Source organism: Prinia subflava, chromosome 15 (genome assembly GCF_021018805.1).
Source record: "Prinia subflava isolate CZ2003 ecotype Zambia chromosome 15, Cam_Psub_1.2, whole genome shotgun sequence".
NCBI lineage: Eukaryota > Metazoa > Chordata > Aves > Passeriformes > Cisticolidae > Prinia > Prinia subflava.
The window spans coordinates 14,107,051-14,124,741 of NC_086261.1; the positions used below are offsets into that span (position 1 = coordinate 14,107,051).

A 17,691-nucleotide genomic window follows, 5' to 3' on the forward strand; every position below is an offset into this window, starting at 1 on the left:
GGCTTTAGAAGGGTGTCATGTCAAGATGGAGTTTTGCTTTTCTGAGCAGGCCAGGGGCTTTTGTTGTTTTTTTGGTTTTTTTTATTCTCCTACGTGCAGAAGGCAAAGGAGAAGGTGCATTCTTTTGAGGAAGGCTAAGAGTAAATGTTAGGAAAAAGTAAAGAATGTTACCAATTTTTTAAAAGAGCTTAGTGAAACTTGCTTTCAAGAGGAACTATGGACCTTTTTTAAGCTCTTCTCATTTCATCTTCTGCTGTTTTAACTTCAGATCTGCAGGATAGCACCCAGGAGAGGAGGATCCAGCTCTGGCTATATGGCTAAAGGGCTGCATTGTTTCTTCCAAACAAAGAATGTCCCAAATCAGATGTCTCTTTTGCACAGATTGAATTTAGGCAGTTTCTTATTTTCATAATTTCTCCTTGAATTTGAGGGTGGAGAGGGGAGATACTGACCTAGCTGTATTGAACTGCTTCATTTTCACCCTTGGGAAAATGGGGGAGAGCTGGAGCAGAGCTCTTGGGCTGTGGAACAGCAGTGTCATCAAAGGGAGCTGGAGCAGCAGTTCCTTCAGCCATAGGAGCAGCAGCCTGAGAGGATGTGAATGGGAATAAGAGCCTGGGGTGGAGCAAAGCAGTTGGTTGCTGTCTGGCAAAGTCTGGAGGGGTTTAGTTATTAAAAAAATCCACTACAACAGTCAGTTTAGGGTTGTCTGAATGTGCTTTCTGCACTTCCTGTACTGTCCAAATCTTGCAGAGATTGAAGAAGCCTGGGAGAAATAGTGGGGCTTTCTTGCTATGGTGGTACACAGCATCATTCTCTGGAAAACACAAAACCAGTAAAAACCAGAAGAAAAATTCCAGGCAACATTTAGATAAGGACAAGACAGAATCAGAAAGGATGAACTAAATGCTTATTTTATTCTTCCTACCCCGCTGTTTTGCTAGTTTTATTAATACTTCAATATTGCCTCTAACAACAGATTATCTTTGTATTGTTGGCATGTTGAATCTTACCTCAAACTGTAGGGGCAATGCTGTGTGCATTAGTGCTGTGCTGTGGCACCTGGGGCAAGAGTGAGAAAGGAATGTGCTCAGGACACGGTGACGTTTGCACTTTGAGATACTAAGAGATAGCCCACCTTTTAAGTTATGTTAGAACAATGAAGAATGCCCAGAAATCTGATGAACTTCCAGTATGGTATTTTGTGGGCAGTGGAATGTGTCCAAGTGTTGCAGATTCTAGAATCATAAATGCAATGTTGTCCACATTTTTCTTCTCTTTCCTCCCCACCCACCCCGGAGATAATTAGACAAAAAGGAAGCTCATCTGCAGGTTCATTGTTCTAGGCTCTAAATGGTGTGTATTTTGCTTCTCTTTTTCCAACTCTTTGCCTTTTCTTTGCACAGTCTAACTTGGCTGTTTATTTCCCAAATAAATGCTGTTGTTTTTTTCAAAAACCCTTCTGGCCACCACAGAACGCCACTGAGACTCAGAATAATGCTGGTGACTTAAAAACTGGAGGTGGCCGCACTGTGCATATTAGACATGGGAAAAGATGGATGAGTATTGGTACTTTTAACTTTCCATTTTGCAAAGGCATTGTAGGGAATTGCTGTCCAGTTCTCACTGAATGCTATTGCAGTGTGAATATTTAATATATATACACACAAATCCTTGGCAGTAAGAGCCTGTGATTAACTCTGTGTTGTCCTATTGTAGATTTACTTGCACAAGAAAAGACATAGTATAGTTTTCTCTTGACAGGAATGACTAAGAAACAGCTTTCATGTCAAACTGCTTCGGGGCAGTTTGAGCTGCTGAGGTGGTTGCTTTGGTTTTGCAGCTGCACTCAGTGTAGTTGGTTATTGTTCAGATCTGTGCTGATGCAACAATGATGATTCTGGAGGGGGGGAAGTGGCGGCTCAGTGATAAATCTTTCTTTAATGTAACTGTTCTCATTCTAGGGAAGCACCACTGTCCTTTGTGCCACGGGCCTTCGGAACTTGGGGAACACTTGTTTCATGAATGCAATCCTTCAGTCACTCAGGTACCTTCCGCAGCTTTCCCACCCCGCTGGGGAGGCTTATGTGCTGTAGTGTTGGGCAGGTGAATTTGGCAAGTTTCCACAGGACAGAAGTGTACCTGAATTTGCAGGAGTGGGTGTGCTTGGGTTTGATGAAGTTGTGTTTCTTGGTGTGAGGCATATCCTGTGGTGCAGCATTCCAGAGGAAACCAGGCATGTCCTGGGCAGAACAGGAGAGTGCCCCTTCACTGCCAAGGCCAGTGAAATATGTTAACTTCCTCAGCAAATGGAGGTCTGGGTTGTTAGGAAATAATAGCTCTGGCAGGGTACCTCCTAGTCAGAGCAGAGCCAAAATGTAATTATTTTAGGAAGCTGAGATGACAGTGATATTTGCAGATCTGTTTAGTTACAGACAGAAGGTATTTGGTACAGTGTGTCTTGTTTCCTGAACTGTTTGTGATTGCCATCCTGTATCACTGCATGAAGTGGTGTTTATGCATTTCAAAGAACAACCTCCAGAATACATAACATTATCCTTTTTCTCTGGCCTTTAAGGATTTCATTCTTACTTTGTTTTTCTTAGTAACATTCAGCAGTTTTGCTGTTACTTCAAAGAGTTGCCTGCGGTGGAGCTGAGGAATGGGAAAACGGCAGGGCGGCGAACTTACCACACCAGGAGCCAGGGGGATAACAACGTGTAAGCTGTGTGTCCCTTGGGAGCTGTGTGTCCCTTGGGAGCTGTGTGTCCCTTGGGAGCTGTGTGTCCCTTGGGAGCTGTGTGTCCCTTGGGAGCTGTGTGTCCCTTGGGAGCTGTGTGTCCCTTGAGAGCTGCGTGTCCCTCGAGAGCTGTGTGTCCCTTGAGAGCTGTGTGTCCCTTGTGAGCTCTGGGCTGTGTGAGAAACGACAGGTTTGGGCTGCTGAGGCCACTGCACACTTTTGATACTGCACAATTCACAGGGGACAGAGGCACAGAAGAATATGGTTGTCTACAAAGAAACTTGTATCACTTGCAGCTTGCTGTTACAGGCCTGGTGCTGCAGGGAGAGGCAGTCAGATACATCAGGTAGTGCTGGAGTGTGACATGTTATGTGACATGTTAAGAAGTTCTCTTGACATGTGCTACAGACATTATTCCAGCCAGAACAGGGTCATGAGGATGTGACTGCAAGTCAACCTACTGTGACTACTACTACAAAAAATTCAGGAGTAGGTGATTGACAATCTATAGGTTTTTTGACAAAGTGTCAAAGGGATGATGTTAGCAAAGTCTGCACTAAAATGGCAAACAGTGCATACGTGTTCGCATAAGTCACGAACATCTGAAATACAATTTTCCAAAGTTGTGTGTCTTCAATGTGATGAGCAGGATTTTGGATGTAAAGTCTTTGAAGCTACTGGAAAGGATATTTACCCAGTCATTATAGTCTTAACCCAGCTAATTTCTGATACTTGTACCATTGAACAAGTAAACTTCTAAGGGTTGTAACACAAACCCACATTAAACACTAACTCTTATTTCTTTACAGTTCACTTGTGGAAGAATTCAGAAAGACACTCTGTGCTTTATGGCAAGGAAGCCAAACTGCGTTTAGTCCAGAGTCTTTATTTTACGTTGTTTGGAAAATAATGCCAAATTTTAGGTAAGTTTTTTTTAAAAAATAGCAGTATTCTTGATTGCAACCACATATGTCTGGTGTCGTACTCTGAAATGGGCTGCATCCACAGGATGCACTCTGTGCAGCTTTCCATATGCCTACAGATGTGCTTTGAAAAGGATCTTTGCTTTCATCAACAGTTTTCTGTTCATCTGTAGTGCTTGCTTTTTCCTTCTTCCCTTCTACCACATGTAGCAGTGTCAGAGAGGACAGAGATCTCATATGAGAAACAGTAGTTATACCTTTGAGCTAGTACTCTGAAAGAATTAAGCTGTTGGCTGGTAGGTAAGTGCCAAGTGCAGGGTTGTTGACAGAACCCGGTCTTGGCTGCAATAACAAAATTATGTAGTCAGATTAAAAGAGATACAGCACCTGCAGGCCTAAATGCAGGCATAGTGACTGAAACTTCCTTGATTCTCTCAAAATACAGTAGTCACCAGCTGGACATTATATAAGGGCTATAAGAGAAAAATCCTGTGCATAATAGGCATTTTGGGCCCACATTGACAAAACAGACGATAAAGAGAAGGGGAAAAGAAGGTTACCCAAGTAAACCCAAGTATTGTTCCTCTCCAAGGTCTCCCTGTCCTGGCCCCTGAACCTCTTTCAAAGGAGCACTAAAACCTTTTAGGATATATTGTGATGAAGGTAAGTTGCTGTCATAGTTTAACATAGTTTGGTTTTTAGTTAAGGAAACAATCCACCAACTTCTGAAGTAATTCCCTATAAAAACCTTAACAGCTTCCTTTGGACCTGACAAAACTAATTGGCTAGCTGATCTTAAATATTGACACCCTGTTAGGTATATTTAGCTTTTTAAAGTGGTTTCTGTGAAATTGCTGCAAACAACATAATCCCATTCAGAAGCACAGAAACAGCTGAAATCAACACAGCGCACCTCGGGGCTGCCCGGCAGAAATCATGTGATCAACAACAAAAAGCCATTTCCTAATGCAAAGCCCAAATAAAATTAACTCTTCCAGTGCTATAAAATTCCATTTAAAAACAAACCTGCCAGTGCCACTTCTCCCAAAAAAAAAAAAAAAAAAAAAGTAAAAGCACATAAAAAGAACAACATAAAGACACCAACAATGATAAAAAAAACAAAGCCAAAGCCCAGATGAGAAAAAAAAAAAAAGCCTTAGTCTTAAGCTAAAATTATAAAGCTATGATGAAGATATAATTAATACATCAGACTCTTTTTCCCTGTAACTCACAAAATGCATTGGAGAGCTGTAGCATTCTAACCACAGCCATGAGCAGAAGCACCCATACTGTGATTTGATGAAAAGCTTAAATAGAGAATGGAAAGAGATGAAAAACCTTGCCCCAGGGATAGAAGACCTGTTTCCCAAAAACAGATGAAGAAAACTTTTGTCTCTATACTAGAACAGCTCATCCTTAAAATTGCACCCCAATAACTGAAATGACCCATGGTAGTAGTTGTAAAAAAACTACCAAATGTAGGAGAGACTTCACAATTGTAAATTTCCAGGCAGCTGCTATTCATAAAAATTAAAACAACAAAAGAACTGTTTCTTGTGGAAAAAGTTTCTATGACATGACAGGAAAGACTCCTCTCCCTAAGTAAACTGAAGAAAGATTATTTTAAAAGTAATAAACTGACTGAAAATACCAAATTTTGTCTCGTTACATTGTCAGAGAGAAAAGAAAGAAGAGTTGGAGAAGTGTTCTGAAGGTTTATTTTGATTTCTTACTTTCTCTTTTAGTTCTGTTAATAAAGTTTTCTTTATACCCTTTAAAGTTTTGAGCCTGCTTTGCTCTCCTCCTACTCCTCATCTTGCAGCAAAAAATGAATGAGTAATTCTACTGAGTGCACTAGTGTTTGGCCAGTGCTAAACCCACTACATTAATTGGTGCATTAATTGAAAAACTCAGATTGATGAATCAAAACCTCTACAGTTGCTCCATGTTCTCAAATAGTAAAGATGTTCTCTTACCTGTTACATCTCCAGCAGTGCTGAAACGATGCTGTGAACACATCTGCTCAGTGAATAACCCAAGTAACACAAATCTGTTTATTCTGTTCTTCACACTGCCACTTATGTTGCATTTGGCTTATGAGAATCAAGGAAGTTTAAACTTCTAAACTCCCTGTAGTTGCAAGCAGTGACCAAAACATTGTAGGCAAGCAAACATCATCCCTTATGTCTGTGGCCGGTTTCCCTATTACAGTCTTCTCTATAATTCTTCTTAGACCAAGTAAGGAACCTGTTCCCTGAGGTTCCTCAAGCAAATTTTCAGCTCTGAGGATTCTACCACAGCTTTTAAAAGAAAAAGTGCTGTTTGTTGGGGTTCGCCCTCTTCCCTTTTTATTCCCAGTTTTCTGGGAGCATGTCTGCTCATAAAATCAAATGGAGAATACAGTCAGCTGCTTTTAGCAGATCCCCACTCCCACGGATCCATGGAGAAAATTTGAATTTCTTCAGTGCTTACTTGAACCTTGTAAAAGCTAACAATGCTGAAATTCCAGTTGTGTCTCGTGTGCTCCCTGGGAGATGGGGAGAAGGCAGATGGACAGACATGTGGAAGAAGGATGGAGCCAGCAGCCTGCTGGCAGCACAGCAGCCACTTTGGGGTGTGCTTATGGAGCTTGAAGTGGTGGGGCAGAGGGGGAGCAGCTGGAAGTCCAATGAGATTTCGGTTGTTAAAGAGAAGGACTGTGAGTGCTGCTCTCCCTGAAGAGGGTTATAGAAGAAGGTGCTACTGCTGCCCTCTGTACCCTTTGCCTCACACTGCAGCAGGGAGTAGAAAATGCCATTTGTAGTTACTACAGGCACAACTGCAGGGCCTCTGGGTTCTTCTGCTGCTGTGCATGTTCTGCTCCCTGGCTGCTGTTGTGCTGCAGCTCCATGCCAAGCTGCAAGATGTGTGTTTTGCTGATTTACTGCTGTATAAATAGTATACTCTTATTGTCCTGGTAACTGATCCTCTTTATATCCTATTCTATTGCCACTGGGAAAATGAATGTTGGAGGTACGCTTGAATTGAACTGCTTCTGGTGGATGGACATCAGTTTTGTTACACAAGCAGTCTATCAGAGTAACTCTGCTTTTTGCTGAAGGGCTTTAACATAATTTATTTAAACAGTGCATTGTCCATATCATTGTGTCCTTTAAAGATCTGTATCTATAATTATGCTTCTTAACAAATCCAAAGAATTTTCCATCTATAATTAGCATACTTACATGCAAGTATAAATACATGCACTGGGAGCACAGCCAACAGTGTGGAACAATTCCAGAGGTTTATTTATTGCAGAGCAAGTGTGCCAAGCTCTTTGATGAGGAATTCCATGTCAAAAAGGTGTCTGAAGGAAAGACTTTCCATACATTTAATCTTTGGCTGTTTAATGTGGTTACTTATGTGATTTTTGAAGAAATCTATATTCAGTAAACTTCTGTGGTACTTTAGCAACTTCAAAGCCGTCCACAATTAATGTGCAGCTTTGAAGCAGAGTTTGGTTTTACTACTCTGTGTTAACAAATGTATAATTACTTTGCAACTTTGGGACAATAAGACCTTTTTGGCTGTACAGGACTGTGGCCTGTTGAAGCACAGCAGTGTTTCTGTGTGCTGGGTTTTCTGTTGTAAAAGGTAGGCAGTGTCTATATCCTTGATTTATTTTAATGCTGCTGATTTGGAAGAAAGCATTACTGTAATCCTACAAGGTGAAAATTTTAATTTTAATTCTGTTATCTCTTAGCAGTACTCTCATAGGACACATCTGTGTTCCTCACTAAACACATCAGCCTCATGTGCAAATTGCAATGAAACAGAACAGAAATATGCAAATATTTCTGTTGCAGTGAGTCCATTGGCATTTCTCTCCACCTTTGGGTACTCTGCCATGAGTGTTACAGGATTTTCCCTCCCCTGAACACTCGCATTAAAAACCCATTTGTATTTCTCTCCCAGACATTCCTACCAAACAGTTATTGCATCACTTAGGTGGGGTAGTGAGGTGGAAAAGGAGAGGCCTGATAAAACAGCCTGTGGGAATGGACAGGAGGTGGAGGGGAAGCCAGCTCTTGGTGCTTACAGATTTCTGTAGCTTAGACCTACATGACCTGCAGTGTTGCACAAAGCTTTCAGTGTTTCACTATGTATCCTGTCCTGCTTTATTTTAGTGTGCAGCTTAATGGCAAGTGAACAGCAGTTGTTTGTTGAATTTGATGCATGATTTAGATTAAATAACTTAAAAGGCACGTTTTACCCTCATGGCTTCTCTGTTCTTTTCAGTAAGGTTTGTAGTAGTGAAATAGTGGTGATTGAGCAGCATTGCTGCTGATGGCACAGCATATGTGAAACTGAAGCCCTGTCCTACCAAATCCAAATGCTCAAGAGGTGCTCTGAATACCCCACTCTCCCAGAAAATGAGTTATGCAGGGGATGTGTGCAACTATGAGCATGGCTGTACATCTCATCCTAGAAGAAATGGTGCTCTCACCCTAATTATTTCAGAGTTCATATTGATGCTGAAAGATGCATGTGGAAAACAAACCTGGAGACTGAATTCCTCCCTTTGGTGAGGAGGGGACTAAACAGACAAATAAACACTTTCACCTGCCAAAGTGAGTGGGATCAGTGACTGAATGAGAACCACTCAGAAATACTGACTGCATTCCCCATGAACAATACATTTTATGGTGTCTTTCTTTTGAATCTTACCAGATTTGAGATTACAATATATTGATTCTGATGTGTGGCCTGTTCAAAGTAGGAACAAATAGTGCCCTGTCTGAATGAGATTCATAGTCAGTACCAAAGGAGACAGAGGAGAAGCTACTGCTGCCATCCATTGTGTATTGCAGTTAACAGGGACACAGTGTGAAGTGCCCGTGGCTCAGGTGAGGCTGGTGGGGCCAGATAACAACGTGGCAGCTCCATTAGGCCCAGTGTGTGAGCACTGGCAGGTGTCTGCCACTCCTTGCTGCTTTCTCTTCCTATCTGAATTGTATATTCTAGAAGTCTCACAAGAGCATGCAGAGAGCGTGAGCTGCAAAGTCAAAATCCTGTCATTTGTCAGGACATTGCTGCACCTTTCCAGAGGTTACCTGGAAAACTTCCTTGGTACCAAGCGCATATGGAAAGTCTGCTCAGTATGATTAAACAAGCAAAGGTTTTTTTTTTCCTGTGACCCTGGTGCTTGCTGTGTGTTGCCTCTAAAGCAATTTTGTTGTTGTTTCCTTGTCTCTTAAGGGGATACCAGCAACAGGATGCCCATGAGTTCATGCGTTACCTTTTGGACCATCTACACCTGGAACTTCAGGGTGGCTTCAATGGTGTTTCACGTTCAGTAATCTTGCAAGAAAGTTCTAACCTGTCTGCAAGCAACAAATGTTGCATGTAAGAAGTGGTTTTTAGTTTCTTCAAAGCCTTCATGCCTTTGCATACGTCTGCATGTGGTTGCTCTGAAATTTCAGATTTAGGGTTCCTCATTTTAAGTTTTCTTCAGTGCTGCTAAGCACTGCAGGTTATAAAGATGCTTAAAAATCCCCCAGAAGAATCTTAAAATGTTTGTAGAATTTTCATGTATGTGAAATATAAACCGATTTTGTTTTGTCAGTATTTTGGATGTCAAAATCCAAGAATTTAACATTTGTTCACCTATCTACTATAAATTTGTCTTGAGAAGGGCGGTTCAAATGCACAGTGAGGTGAGGTAAGCTGCCTTTCTGGTGAGCGCAATTTAATGCTTCCATTAGAGTAATAAATAGACTGTGAATGCTCTCTTCTTGTGCACCAGTCCATTTGAGCAGCTGTTTCCTCCTGCTCAGGAAGCGTTCAGATGAGTTGTAAGGCAGTGGAGTGTAAGGCAGGCAAGGAACACAGGTTTCTGCAAGCCTTAGTGTTGTATAATGTCACTTAAAATCCGTTCTTTGTATTTTTTAAATTGGACTATGAAAAGCAGGCCCATTACATAATCTGCTAAAAAAATTCAGTAGGAGAGCAATGAAAGATTAGAGAACAATGCTGATCTTGCACATTGTTTATCATGTCTTAATGTAGCTTAAGCTGTCATTGGCAGTGAAGTGCAGAAATGTGCTCAAAGAAATGAAAAGCACGTGTAAGGAAGTGTAGAGTTAAAAATATGCTTGACCTACCTAAGAAGAAAGAATTTTTGTTTCTGATGAAGTCTTCATTACTGAGTTAAAATCCTGGACCTGTGTGTCAGGTACAGCTCCACTACAGAAATGCACCCAACTGCACCACAGTATTGACTGAGCATCTGCTTAGAGCCCCCAGTTCACCCTTTCTTTAGGTCCAAGACAAAGCAGTGTAGCCACCACACAGTGTGATGTGGCCCTGGGCAGCTGCAGTGCCCCTTCTGCCTGGAGCGCCCAATCCCTGTTCCATGGGCTCGGCCAAGCACTGAGAGGTGTGAGCAGCAAACACGGGACAGGTGTTGGGAATTCAGCTCAGGCTTCCTGGCTGACTGTACTTCTCTGATGTGGTTTGTCTAGAAATGGAGCGTCTACGGTTGTCACCACCATTTTTGGAGGCATTCTTCAAAATGAAGTCAACTGCCTAATATGTGGGACTGAATCTAGAAAGTTTGACCCATTCCTAGGTAAGATGCTGCCTCTTGTGTTTCAAATACCGTGTGACTTAGAGCAGATAATTAACTCTGAAGCTTGTTATATTTAGATGTCGGATGACAGACCCAGGGTTTCAGCCTGAAAAGACCAGGCATTGTTCTATTCAGCTCTAATTTTGTTTTTTAAATCATTGCTTTTCTAGACCTTTCGCTAGATATTCCAAGTCAGTTCAGAAATAAACGTACTAAAAACCAAGAGAGTGGACCAATGTGCACGCTACGAGGTAAGAGTGCCTGGCTACTGAAATCATAACAGGCCTAAGGATTTTCTTTCTAGTGGGAACATTTCTAATGCAGTTCACTCTTCCCAGCCACTGATCTGTAGTGTTGCCTTATGGGTGTTTGCTGGGGCTCTGTCCTTGGAAGTATGTGCCCATGCCCACAGTGAGGGTGGCTCCTGGGGGTTCTGCATTTAAACCACATCAGTGCAGTCCAGCAGGCTGGGCAGCAGTGCTGTTACTGACCTTGGTTTTTACAGGATGTTAGTTTTTAGAGATTTGTGAACAGAATTGCTGAAAATCATGAAATATTCAACAAAACCCTGTTCTGTCTATTCACTTTGTATCTAAAGCCAAACAAGCTTTAAAAGTTGAATAATCTATGTTCAAACATCATTTATCTTTGTTTGAAAGCAGTTGTGCTGAATGTTGAATGGAATCTTTTTTGGAAGATGGTGGATTTGTGAAGGCCTGTTTTTTTCTTTCAAACTACTTCTCACAGTTTTCAGGGACAAGGAAGGTTGCATGTTACAACATGTTATATTAAAATATTATTACACAGCTTTTTTGCTGCTCAGATGGATATAACTAGAATGGCTGCAGCAGATGAGCACACCTCATTGCTGGTTTTTTGTTGTATTTCATGTTACAAAAATTATTTAACGTTACCTGCTTTTTCTAGATTGTCTTCGCAGTTTTACAGACCTGGAAGAACTTGATGAGACAGAGCTATACATGTGTCACAAATGCAAAAAGAAACAGAAGTCCACCAAAAAATTCTGGATTCAGAAACTACCAAAGGTTTGTATAAGCACGGGAAATGACAAAATGTCAAAGGAAATAATGGCTCAACCAAGACCTCTTCCTCCCCATGGCTATTGCAGTGTCCAGCATCAAGTTCAGCCCCCTCCTCTAACACACCTTTTGTAACTGTCCCCCTGTAGGTGCTATGCTTACACTTGAAACGCTTTCACTGGACAGCATATCTGAGAAACAAAGTTGATACTTATGTTGAGTTTCCCTTGCGAGGCCTAGACATGAAATGCTACTTGTTAGAGGTAAGAAGACCTACTGACACCTCCTGCAGGAATTTGTTCCATGACATATTTCTTTATTACAAATTACAGTAGGTGCTACTGAGATTCAAAGAGGTTTTTTTTCCTACCACAGCCTGAAAACAGTGGCCCAGAGAGCTGCCTGTATGACCTCGTGGCTGTGGTTGTCCATCATGGCTCAGGGTGAGTACATGGAGCCAGCCTGTCCTCCTGGCACACACCTTCTCCTGCTAAGGTACATGCAGAGTTAATATGAAGGGGTTTCTGTCCCTAGGGCATGTATTTTAATTGGGGGAAATAAGCTGTAGTTTATAAACTGGTAGGGAGCGAAACTGAATTGATATCGATCGATCCAATGGAGTCAGGCCTGTGATGGCCCCTGGCAGTCTTTGGGGTTAATGATGGCATGTGTGAGATGAAATGAAAATAGCCTAGTGCCTCTACAAATGAAAAGCCCTTAACCAAGAGGAGGAGTCAGGGGGCCTTCCAGAAATTAATGCCTCATTTTGAAAGTCTTACTACAGAACAGGACTACTTTTTCCTGTTTTATTCGTTGGAAGGTGTATTTGCATTTATGTTAAAGAAGTGTGTGAGCATGCTTGGAACAACTGCAGCCCAAAGATGCATATGGTGAAAGAGCTACAGCAGTGAAGGCTCACAGGCATGCCCCAGGGCTGGCGCTGGGCATATTTTGAAGTTAGTGGGAGTCTTTTTTTTTTCCCAGCCCGGACAGACTGTTGAGAGTAACACTAGAAAGGACAAGACAATGTGTTCTTGTAAAACTTTAATTTGGAGGACTTTGAGCCCCACAGCTCAAAAAGAGAAGCGTCTGCTCTGCAGGGATGTGAGTACCTTCCTTGCTCAGGCTGCTGGCAGTGCCTTAGTCCCAGGAGCAGGTGCCTTGGTGAGGTGTGTCCCTGACTGTTGTCTCTGTGCCTGCCCACAGCGTTGGCTCTGGCCACTACACGGCGTACGCGGCGCACGAGGGCCGCTGGTTCCACTTCAACGACAGTACTGTAACCCTGACCGACGAGGAGACCGTGGGCAAGGCCAAGGCCTACATCCTCTTCTACGTGGAGCGCCAAGCCAAGGCCGGAGCAGAGAAACTTTAATACCTCCTTTGCATTCTTACTTATCAACCACCGGACAAACATTTCCATTTCTCCATAAATACTTGATCCAAGACTTATTAATTTCATTGTGCACTTTGCAATTTCCTCTTGTGGGTTTTTGTTTTGTTGTGTCAATGGTAGCATTTGACTTACTGAACTTGGACACAAACTAACTTTTTTTTAGTTATACCAGAAAACCTCAGCAGATTTTGATTTGCTGCTTTAGTTGTGATAACTCAATTTTTATATATATAGTTTCATGAAATAGTTACTTGACTTTTTTATATTAATGTTTTTAGTTCTCACTTTCTAAAGGCACATTTACATCAAAAAAACTCTCTCCTCCTTTCAAGCAAGATAAATGTGCTTTTGATCCTGAAGAGCAATACAACTGTTATGTAGGTATGATTCAATCTCTTTAAATCAAGGAATTGTTTGCACGTACTATTTTCCCTCGTGCAAGAAACTTAAACAGTGCCCTCTGACCAGTGCTATTTGTCTGCAGAACAGAGGTGATGTGGCATCGTTAAATAGACCAGGTAATTGCTGCTATATTGGTGTATATACAGGCCGGTGAATTTCAGGAATCGTTGTAAATAAAGAGTTGGTCCAATTGTATCGATACTGCAATTTAATTCAAGTACTGCTTAGATATGCTCTGCCCCCTACCCCTGCAAATTTGAAACAATTACCTTCTAATTACCTGTCTAAATTACGTATAGCTTTATGGTTTTTTTAACTGAATCTGAATTGTATTAGACATCTCTTGGTTTAGACTGTCATCTTGAAATTTGATCATGAACACTTACGTGCTTGAAAATTGGGGTGACTTCCTGGTAGTAGAATCCCAAGTTTGTCCTTAGTTCCTGGTGGGAATTGGAAGTACAGCCCCAAGGGCTGGGGTTTGTGAGAAAGGCGTAGGTCTAAATGCAGCTCTGCTCCGTGGCTACAGTTCACTTGGAAGCAGGAGACAGATGGTGTTGCAGGTGCTTTGCATGGAATTTTTCTATCAGGGAAGATTCCCAGTATCTCACAGCAGAGCCCTCAGAGGGGAGGTGCCTGTGACTGGCGCAGGCTTAAGGAGCCTGAGCTCGGGGAGCTCCTTTGGCATTTACACGGTGGCCCAGGGTGGTTTTTTGTCCAGTCTGTAGATGAACACCTGAGGCATGGTGCAGTTTCTAAAACCTGGCTATGTCATGGAGAAATACTATGCTAAAATAACCCAAAGCAGTTTTAGCTCTACTGCTGATGAGTGAAGTCAGCTACTATTGGGAAAGGCAGACAGGAAGACCACTACTGCAAAAGCCAGGACTCTGACAGAAAACATGAAAATTGAGAAATGTTACATTTCAGATCTGTTCCCTCAGTCTGTCCTTTCTAGCTTTGGCTAGACCTTGTGCCAAACAAAGAACTGGACACTCCTTAAAGCTCATTAAGAGAATACAGTTCGTGGAGAGTTCCACCAGCAAACAGCAGCTCTTAGTTGTGTTAACAGAGAATGCAGTTGTCTGAAAACACACAAGAACTCCAGCTGTGAGTCCTATTTTAGTTAATTGAGGGGGCTGGAGTGGAGCCCAGAGCAGCCTGCAGTACAGGGAGTGCACAGTAGGGCCTTGCCCTGGGGTACACAGGCCAGGGGAAGGACAAATCACAGTCAGGTGTTTGGTACAGGGCCTTTCTTGAGATCTTGGTCTCAACCAGGAAAGGGCAAAAGGGAAAAATTGGCTTAATCTAAAACTGCAGAAATCGTTCAGCATAGCTAATGGGTTTTGAATATGTGCACAGGTTTAGACTATAGAGTAATTTGATGCAGTGACATATTTTATAAGGATGTTGTCTTCTATTTAAGTTGAACAATAAATACGACTTGTAATTGCTTTAAGCTGTAACTAGTTTGTCACCTTCCCTTCCTTACACGCAGAGCCTTTCTTCTAATAAAGAGAATAGGTTGCTGATATTTACACGAGCAGAAAATGGGAAAGGGAAAGCATCGTACCACATCCCTGCTCTTCCTGCTGCTCACAGGGAGCTGTGCAGATGCCACCTCTAGCTGTGTTTTCTCTGCATGCTGCTTGCACAGGATTTCTTTAGAATTTACCTTTGAGACTGCCAAGCTTAAAATACACAACCATCTCTGGGCCAGCAGCAGTTGAACTTAGAATAGTCAGGTGTATGCAGTGTTCTTGCAAAACAATGATGTAAATGTGCCTTTCTGTATTTTTAGAAATTTAAATAATCTTCAGCAACATTCACTTATTTTAATCAACTTCTACGTGTCAGCAATTGTTTGAGTCAGAGTTATATTCTCGGTTGAGCATTTTCTTTCAGTCCCATTTGCTGTTTCCCACACAGCTCCTGGGTAGTGGTGTGGCCAGCCTGGGAACACAATGCAATCACAGCAGGCTGTCCTTGGAGCAGGTGCTGCTCAGGACCCAGCCATATGCTTTGCTGGAACAAGTACATTGTAAATCCTTTCCTAATTTAACTTTCTCCCACTGCAAACCCTGATGGACAGTATGAACAGTTTGTTGTGGCAACACAAGTATTTCTCTTCCTGGTGGAGAACTTTGCTTATCCACTGTATTCTATTCAGTGTGGTGTCTGAAAAAAAAAAAAAAGTAACTGAGCACTGAACCAGTAACATATACTGCACCTGGCCTAGTATTACCTTTTTAACTTAGCTTGTATAGCCTATATTTATCTACTAGTGGGGGGGGGAATATCTCTTTCATTTAAGCCAAATGTTTCTTTTCTACTTAACTGCTCATCATAGTACACACTAGCTGGCAAGAATTTTTTTTCTTGCTTGACACTGCTCTGCAAGCAGAAACTGTTCTCTACAGTTCAAGGACTTGCATCTTTTTCGCCAAAATGTGTCCAATCAAAGGCTGTCCTTTTCTTAGTGATTGTTTAGCCACGTATACAACTGGAGCCAAGATTTATGTCAATCAAAACTGCAAAATGTCCAGCTCCTAAATGTCAGCAAGAGAGGAGAGTTTAAAAGTTTGAGGCAGGTAGAGACAGTGGACTTGTATCAAAAGCCAGGAGGCCATTTATGAAGATTTTACTAAATCAATGGGAAGTGTAACACGTGATGTTCAGAAGTTCCCCGGCAATGTTTCATTACTGATGTGTCTGTGTCCTACTGATGCGGTAATGGGCACCTTGACAGCCAATTCCAACGTGCTTTAGGATATTCTGAAGTACTGTAGTGCCATAGTTGTAACTGTTTACCATTAAAATCTTGTGTGTAATTTTCATTGAGGATTACTGACTGTGCTCATCTTGTGTGTTCTGGAGCATTTCCAGGATGAATGGGAATTATAGCTTATCGCACTGTGTTTATGGAAAATGTGCCATTAAAGTGTCTCCTTTCCTTAGAAAATAAAACCTCTCTTGCCCTTCTACAGGTTTGCAGAACATTGGTGTATGTCCTCTGAACACAAATGGCAGAGTACTGTACACTGCTCTGGGAAAATATAGCAAAATAAAGCAATTGCAGCGTTCTTAACTCTGTAACACCTCTACCAAACTTAGCACCTAACCCCAAAGAGGACCTGAACAGGACATGCCTTCCATTTTAAATGCCTTCTCACCCAACCGCTGTTAATTTTTATGTCAGATAAACCACACAGTGGTGTGTCCCCTCTGTCTGGCAAGAGGCCATCTTAACATCCTTGTCATTCAACTTTGCTGGATTGTTGATCTGTTGTTAATTTGGGGGGATTTTTAAATTAATATCTTTTAAAATAGTATTCCTGTATGTGTAACTCTGAGAAGTCTCAACTGTTTAAACCTGCTCAAAAACAAAGCTAAGTTCTTGAGAGTTGAAAATGCTGATATGAGGATGAAGAACAACACCTGCAGGCACACCTTTTAAGCTGCTGTTTTCCAGTGAACTGCATTACCTGGTATGTGAAATCTTCTTATCCCTTTTGTGGCATGTTTCTGAGGGGGGAGGGGGATCAGCAATCTCATCATCATTTCAAAGAAGATTAAATGACAAAGCATGTAAAACCAAGAAGATCGGCAATTGTGAAACACAGCTTACTGTAGATAGTATAAAGTTACTAACTAAAGAATGAAGCAGACAGAATTGCCATTTACTGATGTTTGCCAGCTGTGTTTCAGACACACTCAAGCACTTCCTCAAGCTATGATTGTTGCAGACTACAAAGAAATTTCACATCTTGTTTTTCAGAGTTGAAATTTAAACTGCATTCTCAGGGTAAGAAGGAAGAGGTAAAACTGGGTCCCACTCAACCTTGTCCTGTATTAAAACACTCCTAATTTTGAAATGCATAGGTACATAAAGTCTCACAGCTACTAATTGTGCAGACCAGTGCTGTCTGCTGTAACTTAAAGGATTTGTTGAATGTATTTATTCTTGTATTAACACCAGGCAGAAGGTGACTAGAAAATACCTTCATCTCAAACATTTTTGATTCACAAGCAGGAAGACCAAAGGGATGCTTACTGCTTTTAATTTCAAACTGCCCTTGCTGTAGCTTTATTTTTCTTATAGGAACAACTTTCTATTACACTTTCTCCAATTACTGTACAACAGATACTTTACCTGGAAAACCACCTTCATATCTCCTTTTTCCACCAAAGAGTGGAAGAAAGGTTTCTGTGGTAACAGAATTAAACCTACAAAACCAGAACAGCCAAACTTGTAAACTTGTAAAACTCAAACCATCAGAAGACATCTATTAAAGGCACAAGCCCACAAGGAGCTAAACATAGTCTTGCTGTTCCCATGGCTGCCTCTGTGTCATTGCTTCTCTCCTGCAGAAAGTGGGGGCACAGCCAGTTTTGTTTATAGAATCACAGCTCAGCCTCAAATAACTGGGCAGGAAACTGCCCCTACCTCTGAGGCTTGTAGACTGAACTGCAGACTGTGTGTGTGCTTCACGGCACCCATAGAATGTTTCAGCTCCTTCTAAAAAACTGTTTATGAAAGATCCATTATCCATGTAACAGTCCTTGAACATGAACCAAATGTG

General features: G+C 41.7%; 1 protein-coding gene across 3 annotated transcripts in view; it reads left to right on the top strand.

Moving 5' to 3' along the window:
• The window catches only part of USP3 (ubiquitin specific peptidase 3), a 42,716-nt gene extending 26,624 nt beyond the window's left edge, over nucleotides 1-16,092 (top strand). For all 3 annotated transcript variants that reach the window (XM_063412168.1, XM_063412167.1, XM_063412169.1), the window contains exons 6-15: nucleotides 1,965-2,047; nucleotides 2,607-2,720; nucleotides 3,550-3,663; nucleotides 8,902-9,048; nucleotides 10,167-10,273; nucleotides 10,444-10,524; nucleotides 11,201-11,319; nucleotides 11,463-11,576; nucleotides 11,689-11,756; nucleotides 12,520-16,092. In XM_063412168.1, the coding sequence (XP_063268238.1) occupies nucleotides 1,965-2,047; nucleotides 2,607-2,720; nucleotides 3,550-3,663; nucleotides 8,902-9,048; nucleotides 10,167-10,273; nucleotides 10,444-10,524; nucleotides 11,201-11,319; nucleotides 11,463-11,576; nucleotides 11,689-11,756; nucleotides 12,520-12,685 (1,113 nt within the window). In that variant the 3' untranslated portion in view covers nucleotides 12,686-16,092. The remainder of the gene's footprint in view (nucleotides 1-1,964; nucleotides 2,048-2,606; nucleotides 2,721-3,549; nucleotides 3,664-8,901; nucleotides 9,049-10,166; nucleotides 10,274-10,443; nucleotides 10,525-11,200; nucleotides 11,320-11,462; nucleotides 11,577-11,688; nucleotides 11,757-12,519) is intronic.
• Nucleotides 16,093-17,691: the final 1,599 nt, after the last annotated feature.